Raw genomic sequence first — 13,163 nt, 5'->3', positions numbered from 1 at the left:
AAATGCAATTCACACATTTCGTTCAGCCCTCACCTCCGCTAAACAGGAATACTTCAGAAACCTCGTATCCTCTTTAACACACAACCCCAAACAGTTATTCAATACTTTCAACTCCCTCCTTCGCCCACCACTGCCCCCTCCAACTTCCCTCATTTCTGCAGAAGACTTTGGCACTCATTTAAAAAAAAAAACAAATCGACCAAATAAGGCAAGTCTTCCCTGCTCAGTTACCACAACCCCTTCATATATCTGACCACTGCCCCTCCCCCATAAACTTCCTCCCCACCATCACCGAAGGAGAGCTTGCACGTCTTCTCTCAAAAGCGCACCTTACTACCTGTGCACCTGACCCCACCCCATCCCACCCCTCCCCAACCTCACCACTATCCTTATTCCAGCCTTAACCCATCTTTTCAACCTATCTTTAACGACTGCTACCTTCCCCTCTGCCTTTAGACATGCAACAGTCACACCTATCCTAAAGAAACCTTCCCTCGACCCAACCTCTACTAACAGCTACCGCCCCATATCACTACTCCCGTTCACCTCAAAACTCCTGGAACAGCATGTCCATGCTGAACTTTCCTCCCACCTCTCATCTAACTCTGTCTTTGACAACCTACAGTCCGGCTTCCGTCCACATCATTCTACCGAAACTGCCCTGACTAAAATCATGAATGACTTACTGCCAAAGCTAACAAGCACTTCTCCATACTCCTCCTTCTAGACCTGTCCTCAGCCTTCGATACTGTTGACCACTCCCTCCTATTACAGATCCTCTTTTCCCTTGGTGTCAGAGATCTTGCCCTCTCTTGGATCTCTTCATACCTTTCCAACCGCACTTGTAGTGTCTCCCACTCCCACACAACCTCTTCATCCCGCCATCTCTCTGTTGGCGTCCCTCAAGGCTCTGTCCTGGGGCCCTTACTTTTTCTATCTACACATTTGGCCTGGGACAACTCATAAAGTCCCATGGCTTCCAGTACCACCTATATGCCGATGACACTCAGATCTACCTCTCTGGCCCAGATGTTGCATCTCTGCTGTCCAGAATCCCGAAGTGTCTATCTGCTATATATCCTCCTTTTTCTCCTCTCGCTTCCTAAAGCTCAATGTGGCCAAAATCATCTTTCCTCCATCTCACCTACACTCTCCACCTGATCTATCTATTTCAATACATAACACCATGCTCTCTCTAGTACCCAAAAGTTTTCTGCCTCGGAGTGACCTTTGACTCTGCCTTGTCATTCATACCACATATCCAGTCCCTCACCACCTCCTGCCGTCTTCAAATCCAAAAAATTTCCAGAATCCGTCCTTTCCTCAATTCGCAATCTACAAAAATACTAGTGCATGCCCTCACAATCTCCCACCTCGATTACTGTAACATCCTCCTCTGTGGCCTCCCTGCTAAGGCTAGTTTCACACTTGCGTTGGACTGGATCCGTAGCATTGCGTTGTGTGACGCATGCAATGGATGCGTTGCATATAGTGGCACAACGGATGCTATGGATCGTACAAAATAACGCAATCCGTTATAGGTTTTTTTTCCTCAACTTCACACATCTGGGCATGCGCAGTTGTGTAAAGACGGATGCGTTAACGGAATCCGACGGAATCCTGCAGGTTGCGTTTTTTTGACACTCCGCCAAGTGCAGAAAAACGCTACATGCAGCGTTCCATCCGCCCGACGGTCACTGACGGTCAGCGTCAAAACAACTGATGCGCCGCGGGGCAGATGCAATGCAAGACCATCCGTTGCTATCCGTAGCTAATAGAAGTCTATGAGGAATATAACGGTTTCCTGCAACGGTTACCGTAATTCCTCAAGGCTGCGGATAGCAACTGAAGCCGTCCAACGCAAGTGTGAAAGTACCCTAACACGCTCGCCCCTCTCCAGTCCATCCTTAACTCTGCTGCCCGACTGATCCACCTCTCTCCTCAATACCACCCCGCTACTCCTCTCTGCAAGTCCCTCTACTGGCTCCCAATCTTAAATCCAATTCAAACTACTAACACTGACCTACAAAGTTGTGCATAATCTGTCTCCTCCGTACATCTCTGAACTAATCTCCCACTACACTCCAACACGTCACCTCCGGTCCTCCCAAGATCTCCTTCTCTCCTCCTCTCTCATTCACTCCTCACGCAACTGACTTCAAGACTTCTCCCGAGCATCCCCAGTCTCCTGGAACTCGCTGCCTCAACACGTCAGACTATCTGCTACCCTTGTAAGCTTCAAACGGAACCTGAAAACTCATCTGTTCAGAAATGCCTATAATCTACAATGACCTTACTGCTTCACCACCGTGCGGAGCTGCCGCCCGACCACCGTGCGGAGCTGCTGCCCGACCACCGTGCGGAGCTGCTGCCCGACCACAGTGCAGAGCTGCCGCCCAATCTACACCCCACCTACTGTCTCCTCCTCAAAATCCTATAGAATGTAAGCCCGCAAGGGCAGGGCCCTCTTCCCTCTGTACTGTAACTTGTATATGTATTCTGTATGTAACCCCCTTCTCATGTACAGCACCATGGAATTAATGGTGCTCTAGAAATAAATAATAAAATAATAATAAAATGCCTTTGATTTGGAATAATTGACTTTAAAATGACTGAGGTGGCTAAATTTTTCAAATTCTTGAATTAATGATGGGAAGGAAATTCGAAGCTGAGGAGTAGCTCATCTGCGTAAAGAACTGCTTTATGTACCCCCCTGAAGCTACCCCGTGAATGTTAGAGTTGTTTCTGATAGCCGTGGCTATATGCTCAATGGCTAGAACATAAAGTAGGGGGGAGAGGGGGCACCCCTAATGAGTACCATGGCGTATTTCAATTGGGGAGGAGAGAAATCTGTTAACTCTGACTCTGGCTGTGGGGCCCTTGTAAAGGGAAGAAACCCTCTGTATGAATTTGTCGCCCAGTGCCACTCGACGCAATGAGGCCTCCATGAACTCCCAGCTGACTCGATCAAAGGCCTTCTCCGCATCAATGGAGAGAAGGTATTTTTATTATCATTATTATTATTAATTATTATATTATCTTTATTTATTTATATTTACGCCTTATGCTTCTCTTAATTCTTGCCTTTTGATTTCTTTTATTTCTGTTCTTTTTTTTTTTTTTTCAACGTTCATCATTTTGGGCAAAGTTTGTAGCTTCCAAATGTTTTCAGCTGATTCATTAGTAGTGACTTCATAAAAAAAGTTCCAAAATTCCGTCCCTGGTGTGATTTTTTGTTTGTTATATTTTGGATAAAAATTTGCGCCATATTAGAGGAACTTGAAACTTTTTGTGCTAGAAAAAAGTCACAAAATAGATTAAAGTGAAAAATAAAGAACATTTTTTGCTGTGTCATGATCCAAGTGTGTCATTTTATTTGATAATAAATAAAAAATTTGGAACATTGGGGCAAAAAAAGCCCCAGTGACTGCCACAAGACAGAAAAAGAAAAAGTAGCTTAAAAAAAAAATAAAAAACAAAATAATAATACGACAGATTTGATATACAATATATACAGTTAGGTCCAGAAATATTTGGACAGTGACACAAGTTTTGTTATTTTAGCTGTTTACAAAAACATGTTCAGAAATACAATTATATATATAATATGGGCTGAAAGTGCACACTCCCAGCTGCAATATGAGAGTTTTCACATCCAAATCGGAGAAAGGGTTTAGGAATCATAGCTCTGTAATGCATAGCCTCCTCTTTTTCAAGGGACCAAAAGTAATTGGACAAGGGACTCTAAGGGCTGCAATTAACTCTGAAGGCGTCTCCCTTGTTAACCTGTAATCAATGAAGTAGTTAAAAGGTCTGGGGTTGATTACAGGTGTGTGGTTTTGCATTTGGAAGCTGTTGCTGTGACCAGACAACATGCGGTCTAAGGAACTCTCAATTGAGGTGAAGCAGAACATCCTGAGGCTGAAGAAAAAGAAAAAATCCATCAGAGAGATAGCAGACATGCTTGGAGTAGCAAAATCAACAGTCGGGTACATTCTGAGAAAAAAGGAATTGACTGGTGAGCTTCGGAACTCAAAAAGGCCTGGGCGTCCACGGATGACAACAGTGGTGGATGATCGTCGAATACTTTCTTTGGTGAAGAAGAACCCGTTCACAACATCAACTGAAGTCCAGAACACTCTCAGTGAAGTAGGTGTATCTGTCTCTAAGTCAACAGTAAAGAGAAGACTCCATGAAAGTAAATACAAAGGGTTCACAACTAGATGCAAACCATTCATCAATTCCAAAAATAGACAGGCCAGAGTTAAATTTGCTGAAAAACACCTCATGAAGCCAGCTCAGTTCTGGAAAAGTATTCTATGGACAGATGAGACAAAGATCAACCTGTACCAGAATGATGGGAAGAAAAAAGTTTGGAGAAGAAAGGGAACGGCACATGATCCAAGGCACACCACATCCTCTGTAAAACATGGTGGAGGCAACGTGATGGCATGGGCATGCATGGCTTTCAATGGCACTGGGTCACTTGTGTTTATTGATGACATAACAGCAGACAAGAGTAGCCGGATGAATTCTGAAGTGTACCGGGATATAGTTTCAGCCCAGATTCAGCCAAATGCCGCAAAGTTGATCGGACGGCGCTTCATAGTACAGATGGACAATGACCCCAAGCATACAGCCAAAGCTACCCAGGAGTTCATGAGTGCAAAAAAGTGGAACATTCTGCAATGGCAGTGATTGCCTCCAAAGGATTCGCAACAAAATATTGAAAATAAAAATATTTTGTTTGGGTTTGGTTTATTTGTCCAATTACTTTTGACCTCCTAAAATGTGGAGTGTTTGTAAAGAAATGTGTACAATTCCTACAATTTCTATCAGATATTTTTGTTCAAACCTTCAAATTAAACGTTACAATCTGCACTTGAATTCTGTTGTAGAGGTTTCATTTCAAATCCAATGTGGTGGCATGCAGAGCCCAACTCGCGAAAATTGTGTCACTGTCCAAATATTTCTGGACCTAACTGTATATATACAAAATATATATATATAATATTTTTTTATGGAGGTGTAATCCGTTTTCCCGGCACATCACCTCTAGTGGCCCCTGTTTGGCCAGCCTTGGATTTCCGCTGTGATCACCTCTGATCGCGGAAGTTGACGCCTCTTTTAAAAGAGGTGCTTTTCAAATCTTATATTACCTCATGCTGACATCGCCACCAACTTTCTGGTTTACAGATGACCACCAATCATTCTATATGGGAAAACATGGCTTCCATCAGAGTTACCAAAATGTTGTCTGTGATCAATACGTGGAGGTTGAATCTGCACATTGGATCCTACCTGCTCTTCATAAACCTGAGCTTCGTTTGTGTGATGTATCTGATGTCCCTGTACGTCTCAAGAGAGCGGCGAGAGATGAGAGAAATCATGGGCCTGATGAGGCTGAGAGACCTCGCTTTCTGGTGAGCTGTCAGACGTTATGCCCATTAATTGATAATGGAATACCCATTTAAACGTATCTCCATAAAGGAAACGTGGATTTCTTTAAAATTGTTAACTCTTTGCACTGATTGCTGTCCATGTCTAGGTTATCCTGGGCCATAATGTACGCCTGCAACCTGTTCATCATAGCGAATCTTATGACTCTGCTGACACAGGATTATATATTTATGCAAAGCTCCTATGGCGTCATCCTGCTGTTATTTTTCCTGTATGGTTTATCATCGGTAGGTATAATATGTGCTTTTGTTATTGCTTGACATTTTACTAAGTATAATTTATTAGGGCCTGGAATAATGTGTACCTTCAATATTGATTTGAGGTCCACAATTCTGTGCTTAGCAGTTTCATACATTATCTTTGATAGGGGCTGGAGCATTGTTTGTTTTTTTTCTGATACATAGCTCCAAATCCTCTACACACAAATGAAAAAAAATTGGAATACCATTACTCAACACTAGGGGGAGCTCACAGCAAGTGGCATTATACAGCTGTAAGCTGTATGCTTCTACAATTGTGAAACAACCATTGTCTCACCATATAGCAGTAGCACCCCATCTCTGCACCCTCCCTATAGTAAAAGTGCCGCATCTGAGCCTCCATATAGTAACAGTGCCACTTCATTCCTCCATATTGTAACAGTGCCCCATTTCTGCCTCCATATAGGAATAGTGCTCCATCTGTGTCTTCATATACTAATAGTGCCCCATCTGTCCCTCTGTGATGCCCTGGCACCGCCAGGGGTCGCAAATATAATAGAGTCCCCGCATAACACCATCCCTCACAGGGTTACATACAGCCGACCTGAAATCCTAGTCACCCCCCCTAGGGTAGGACAGACACACGAGAGGGCGGGACCAGGCGGATGGAGAACGCCCACCTAGGGGTCTGGAAAACCCGGGGCGGGAAACACAGTAGTCTAGCTTGAGTTCAAGTTCGGATAGGAGTGAAGGAGGTGAAGCTCAAGTACAGAGAGCAGTGGCGCCAGGGTTGGAACCCTGATGCATAGGCTAGGTAGCAGATGGTGGTCCGTGTCTGACAGGAGACGGAAAGACGGCAGCCGGAGATCCGAGGTGGACCGGGGCAGGGTTGTAGCCCGCCAGTACCGACACCGGAGAACCGACCCGGAAACCGTGCACAGAGGGGGTACTTGGACCCTGAAGCCAGGACCGGAACCAACGGCCTAGCTAAATAACCAATTGAGGGCAGGAATATAAGTCCTGTCCCAACCAAAGTCCCAAAAACAGACAACCACCCACCGAGAGGGATAGGGCATCCGCGAGGGCCCGACAAATCCCACGGGTCAGCGTCAGCGGGAACGGCTTCTCAGGTACACAAAAGATCGGGAGCAGACTCCCGCGTTCCACACCGTGAAGTCCACCACATCACAGAGCAGTGCAGAGGAAAAGTGACACAGACCACCAGCCCGGTGGGGGACCCAAGTACACCCGGCCGCGGCATCCAGCCACCAGCACCTTGGTTAACTACTGGACTTGTCTGATTTATTTAATCGTGAGTAACTTGAGACTCCCTCGTCTGACCAGGCACGCCGGCCCCTGCCATCACCGTCCCCCTGCACCGCGTCACCAGACCTAGGGGCAACCATCCCTACCCACGGAGGAGTTAACAACCTGCTGCCATTCCATCGCCCCCGGGTGCCCCACAACAGCAGTGGTGGTGCTACACTTCACCACACACCATGGGTGGCGTCACAGACTGACTATGGGAAATCTCGTACAATTACGTCCCCTTTTCATTCAGAGTGTCCGCGTGACCCCCGGGTCCGGAGAGTCCATCGAGCCACACCACGGGTCCGGATCTGAGCAGCCTGGCTGCTACTGATGTGGGGGCGGCACACCCCGACACTTGGCGTCACGAATAGGATTCAAACCCATCCACCTACCTGGTGGAAGTGCGCCTTGTTCTGGACTGTCACCGGTGCTCCACTGCAAAAATCTTGAAAAGCCGCCATTTTACCGCCATTTTTAGGCACTAAAAACGACAACCCAGCGTCTTCTTCCCCGAGAAAGGGCGTGAAGTTGAAGCCCCGCCCCCTGGGAACAGAGCCGGAAGAATGTAACACCCTGAGGCCAAAAACAAAACTAGAGAGCTGCGCGAGGAGAGTGCTCGCAAAAGACCAAGGGGGCGGGCGGAGAAGCTGCGGCATGTGACCCGAAGAGATAAAGGGCAGGGACGCCAGGACGCTGCCATCTTTTGCTCCTGGACACCATCGTGGAAGGATGTCTGACCGGTCCGGCAACCCAATGACGGAGGAGCCTGCTCCCGGGACGGCTGACTGGGTAGAAGCCCAGACTGCGAGGTTGTGCCGCAAGATCCAAGCCAAGGTTAACTACCTGCTGGCGAGATGGACGGCCAAGATGAGTGATCTGGCTGCAGCCGTTCAGGCTCACGAAAAAAAGATGGCCTCGGAGGAGCGGGTAAGCGACCCACGCCCCTGTGTTCCACAGGAACCAGGCCAACTGGCTGAGGAGCTCGATCTGCCCCCGTCCGCCACGTCGCCTCCCTCGCTGCACGCACCTGTAGTTAGTGACCCAATCGGTCCGCTGCCCCAAGTCCCGGCAGCGTAGTTCGTTGCATCTGCCCGCGAGGAACCGGCAAAGGGGTCCTCAAGCCAAGAGCAAATCCCCGCTCCGGCACCCGCACTAGCCACGATCAAGCCCGAAGCCCGGAAGACATCTCCGCCGGCCCCGAGCCCAGCCGCGCCAAAGATGACGTCACCCACGGCCATGAAGATGGCTGCGCGTATGATGTGACCGGCCCCGGCAGTCCGCCCGGTTGCATCGGAGGCAGAGTCAACCCGGAAGTCAGCCCCGGTCGTGATTCCCAGCATCAACCCGTATCCAGTTCCAGCTGTGGAGCAGCCGGAGTGTACCTGCCGTGGAGCGGAACAGGCTATGGAGCAGAGCCCTCCACTGAGAATGGAGCCGGTGGTGGCCGGCAGTGAGAGCATCCGCATGAGCCGAGCTCCCGAGCAGGGGGAGGAGCTTGAAGACCATGCTCCATACTGGGAGCGGCAGCAAAAAACAGCTCAGAAAGGAGATTGCTGCCCGGGAGAAGAGAAAAGCGGAGGTGCTGTACCGGACCTACCTAGAAAAGGATCATCTCCAGCAATCCACCTTCCGGGTGCGGAGTCCGACCTATCGTGGGCAGGTCCGCCATTTTAACCCCGAGCGAGGGTGGGGGTACATATACGAGCCGGGCATGGATGCCGAAATTTTCGTGTCCCGGAGGGATGTAGCCTCTCACCTACACACAGGACACCCGGACAGAGACCTGGAGCCCGGAGAGCTGGTCTCCTACATCCGTCACTGCATGGAAAGGGGGTGGTTCGCCCTAAATATTAAGAAATGGGTGAACATTGAAGGGAAGCTGTGTCCCTACCCCACTTCACCATCTACAGTAACAGAGGATGAATAGGTAGCAGATTCCCGGCTACCTCAGTTATGTGTCCCCGTTGGGACAGTTCTACAGTTCCGCAGTTTTAAATATGGACCACGGCTGTGAACTGGCAGGCCACCCCAAGAACTTTTGGGTTTTGTAAATAATTTCCGTCCACCTTCTTGTAGCACCGACTCGGTCTCCAGGGGGGCCGTTTGGGGGGGGGGGGCTGCGGTGGAGTAGGCCGAGGCCCTGTCATCATTGCAACCGGTGACTACCCTCCAGACCGTGGGACCCGTAACAAGGACTGCCGAGTAAGAAACTTTTTACCTGGCCCGTGTGGGCATTACCCGGACCCGTGCCTGTACTTAGGCAAAGGGGTGCCTATCAGTTTCTTAGTGGTGGCACCAGGGAACAGGTTGTTTGGGTGGCGGGGGCGAACAGAAGGTGGTCCGGTCCGTTCCGTTTCTAACGTTTAAGATGTGTGCCTCCCGTCAAGGGAAGAAGTGTTTGAAATGTTTTATTATTTTATGTCGAAATACATCTCTTTCCCTTTTAAAGCAGATGCAGTTTAATAAATGTTGGTGGTTGGACAGCCTGCGGAGAGTCTGCATTAAACCAAGGGGGAATGTGACGCCCTGGCACCGCCAGGGGTCGCACACACAGTAGAGTCCCCGCATAACACCATTCCTCACAGGGTTACATACAGCCGACCTGAAATCCTAGTCACTCCCCCAGGGTAGGACAGACACACGAGTGGGCGGGACCAGGCGGATGGAGAACGCCCACCTAGGGGTCTGGAGAACCCGGGGCGGGAAACACAGTAGTCTAGCTTGAGTTCAAGTTTGGAGAGGAGTGAAGGAGGAGGTGAAGCTCAAGTACAGAGAGCAGTAGAGTCGGGGTTGGAGCCCTGGTGCAAAGGCTAGGTGGCAGACGGTGGTCCGTGTCTGACAGGAGACGGGAAAACGGCAGAATGGGAGATCCGAGGTGGACCGTGGCAGGGTTGTAGCCCGCCGGTACCGACACCGGAGAACCGACCTGTAAACCGTGCACAGATGGGGTACTTGGACCCTGAAGCAAGGACCGGAACCAATGGCCTAGTTAATTAACCAATTGAGGGCAGGATTATAGGTCCTGTCCCAACCAAAGTCCCAAAAGCAGACAACCACCCACCGAGAGGGATAGGTCATCCGCCAGGACCCGACAGATCCCACGGGTCAGCGTAAGCGGGCACGGCTTCTCAGGTACACAAAAGACCGGGAGCAGACTCCCGCGTTCCACACCGGGAAGTCCACCACATCACAGAGCAGGGCAGAGAAAAAGTGACATAGACCACCAGCCCGGGTGGGGGACCCGAGTACACCCGGCCGCGGCAGCCGGCCACCAGCACCTTGGTTAACTACTGGACTTGTCTGATTTATTTAATCGTGAGTAACCTGAGACTCCCTGGTCTGACCAGGCACGCCGGCCCCTGCCATCACTGGCCCCCTGCACCTCGTCACCAGGCCCCCGGGCAACCACCCCTACCCACGGAGGTGTTAACAACCAGCTGCTATTCCATCGCCCCTGGGTGCCCCTCAACAGCAGCGGTGGTGCTACACTTCACCACGCACCGTGGGTGGCGTAACAGACTGACTACGGCAAATCCCGTACAATTACGTCCCCTTTTCATTCAGAGTGTCCGCGTGACCCCCGGGTCCGGAGAGTCCCTCGAGCCACACCACAGGTCCGGATCCGAGCAACCCGGCTGCTACTGACGTGGGGGCGGCACACCTCCATATAGTAATAGTGCACCAGCTGTCCCTCCGTATAGTAATAGTGTCCCATATGTGACTCCATATAGTAATAGTGCCCCCACTGTGTCTCTGTAGCGCTCCTGAAGGCATCAGGGAGCGACAACGTTTTGCATCCCCAACACACAAACACTCCAGGTAATCCCAGTTTTCCCCAACAATCCCCCATAGAAAGGTACAGAGCTAGGGTCGGACCAACGGATGGCCGCCTAGAGGTGGAGCCAGTCCAGTCCACTAGTTGACCAGGTGGGAGGGGCAGACTGTGGACAGTCAGATAGTCGGAGTAGAGAGAGGAGAGAGTGAAGGTGGACTTGAGGAGACACACTGACAAGGAGTTGACAGTAATCTGGTGCCCAGGAGGGTAGTTGCCGGTGGAGTACGGTGGAGTACTCCCGAAACTACGCACCAACGGGGTACAGGACCATAGGTCAGGCATAAAGCTTCAGGCAGGCCTGATAACATCTGCACAGCTAGGGGACAATCAAGGACCTCGTTGACCCTAAAAATCCGAGACTCAGTAGCAAAGAGAGAGCCGGGGACAGGACCAGAGACTCCAACCCCACAGGGTTCACGCTACTGTCATACGGACAGCAGTGGAAAGAAACATCACTGGATGGGGACCCCAAGTTGCTCTACGCCACGGGGACCCACCAACCAGAGACAGGTGCAAGGGAAGAAGGTACCAGATTATTACACTGGCACTGGAACAAAGTGGACCTGAAGGTGAAACCAGTCGGCCTCGGGTGACCAGTTAACATCAAAAAGTGAGTAAAGAATTAATTGCACTGAACCTCTTATGTGGACTACCTTCTTCCGATGCCCATCATTACACCTACCCTCTGGGGCCTGGCCTTGCTTGCGGAGGGTCTAACAACCAGGCTACCATTAACACCAGCACCAGTAGTGGACATTGTGCAGCGACGGCTCCATCTACATAGCCGCAACACCGCAAGTGGAGTCACATATGAATGTGGCGCCCTGGACAAGCCAGGTCATTACAGGAACTACACCAACACACCCCACACCCCGGTTAGGCACACCAAAGCCAAACACAAAACCCTTGTTGCCTTCCTCCAGGGGCTGATGTCCACACCAGGGGGTGGGCCAGGCGGTTGGTCCCGCCCACCGAGGAGTTCACAGTCCTGGAGGCGGGAAAAGGAGTCAGTGTGAGTTCAGTTTGAGGAGAGGAAGAGTGAAGTAGTAAAGGAGGAGACTGACCGTGTCCGGGTGTGTGGCCCGGGCACAAACAGCAAGGTTGGCAGACGGTGGTGACCGTCTGCAGGAGAGGCTAATCAGAGCAAACCGTAGGGACCGTGGACGGGCGGTGGCCCGGCGGTACCGGACCGGTGAACAAAGAGAAGCCAGCACCATCCGGCAGGGCTTACGGACCCCGACAAGGCTAGGAGTCGCCGTTGAAATTGTCAAATCCGTTAGCGAAAGGAACCTCCGGGGTTTCCCAGCAGCCAAATCCCGATAGAAGGCGACAGCTCAAACCGTGAAGGGAAACACAGTCACCGCCAAGGCTAAAGTTCCCAGGGCCAGAGCCTGCGGGCAAAAGGGGCTCCTTCAGCACCCATCCAAGCTGGGGAGCGGGTTACCGGTGGGAACCCATTGGAACCGTACACACTACACAGGTGCAGGGAAAGGCAGTCACCATCAACCTGCCGGGAGGAGAAACACCACAGCCGTCTGTGGGACCCGTCCATCCAGCCGTTTGTTTTACCGGAGACTGTGTATTCGTTACTGGCTGAGTGAGTACCACCGTGCCGTGCGGCACAGCGCTGCCCCCGCGACCCTGCACCTCACCAGGCCCCGTAACCCGCCTGCCAACCATCCCTACCCCATCACCGGGCCCCGGGGTAACCAACCCCCCTACCCACGGAGGGGAGAACCAACATCTGAGCTGCTCCCTGTCACCGCTCCCGGGATCCCCGTCCAGAGCAGCGGTGGTGTCACCAACCTCACCACAACTGCGGGTGGCATCACGGACAATATCCCTAAACCACAAACATTTCCCCTTTTCACTCACGGGCGAGGAACGCCCCTCGAGTCCCCGGGATCCGGCCTACTGCTCGAGCCACCACCGAGCAGCAGCAGCAGCCGGACCCGAGCAGTGGGAGAGCGCAGCGTCCCCTCCTCCGCCCGCGACATGAACACTAATCTAATTCCCTGTAAATATTTCTGTGACGCCCTGGCCTATCAGGTCGTCACAAGGGTGCTGTGCAATCTGCCCTTCTGCATGGTACCCGCTCCTCCTTGGTTATGGGTCCTGTCACTTTGGTGTTGCCATCAGCAGGTGTACACAAATCCTGAGGAACACACTGCACCACACCCACCAAACACCCATTGGGCAGCCTGAGGGGAATAGGGCCACCCAGATGGAGGGCTGGTAGAAGCAGGGCAGAAGTGTCAGTGCAGTTGAGGTTGAGTTCAAGTGAGGAGAGGAGAGGAGAGAGACAGCAGTGACAGACCAGGTCACGCTGTGGAGCTGGGCTCTTGTACCCGTCCCAG

The 13,163-nt window shown here is 51.2% G+C and overlaps 1 protein-coding gene across 1 annotated transcript in view; it reads left to right on the top strand.

Moving 5' to 3' along the window:
- LOC142311865 (cholesterol transporter ABCA5-like) overlaps positions 1 to 13,163 on the top strand; it is a 310,836-nt gene that overhangs the window by 108,465 nt on the left and 189,208 nt on the right. The window contains exons 6-7 of the mRNA XM_075350670.1: positions 5,197 to 5,423; positions 5,549 to 5,687. Of these exons, the coding sequence (XP_075206785.1) occupies positions 5,197 to 5,423; positions 5,549 to 5,687 (366 nt within the window). The remainder of the gene's footprint in view (positions 1 to 5,196; positions 5,424 to 5,548; positions 5,688 to 13,163) is intronic.

This window comes from Anomaloglossus baeobatrachus, chromosome 5 (assembly GCF_048569485.1).
Source record: "Anomaloglossus baeobatrachus isolate aAnoBae1 chromosome 5, aAnoBae1.hap1, whole genome shotgun sequence".
Taxonomy (NCBI): domain Eukaryota; kingdom Metazoa; phylum Chordata; class Amphibia; order Anura; family Aromobatidae; genus Anomaloglossus; species Anomaloglossus baeobatrachus.
Note: the sequence above shows the minus strand (reverse complement) of the source record. Positions and strands in the feature narration are given on the sequence as shown.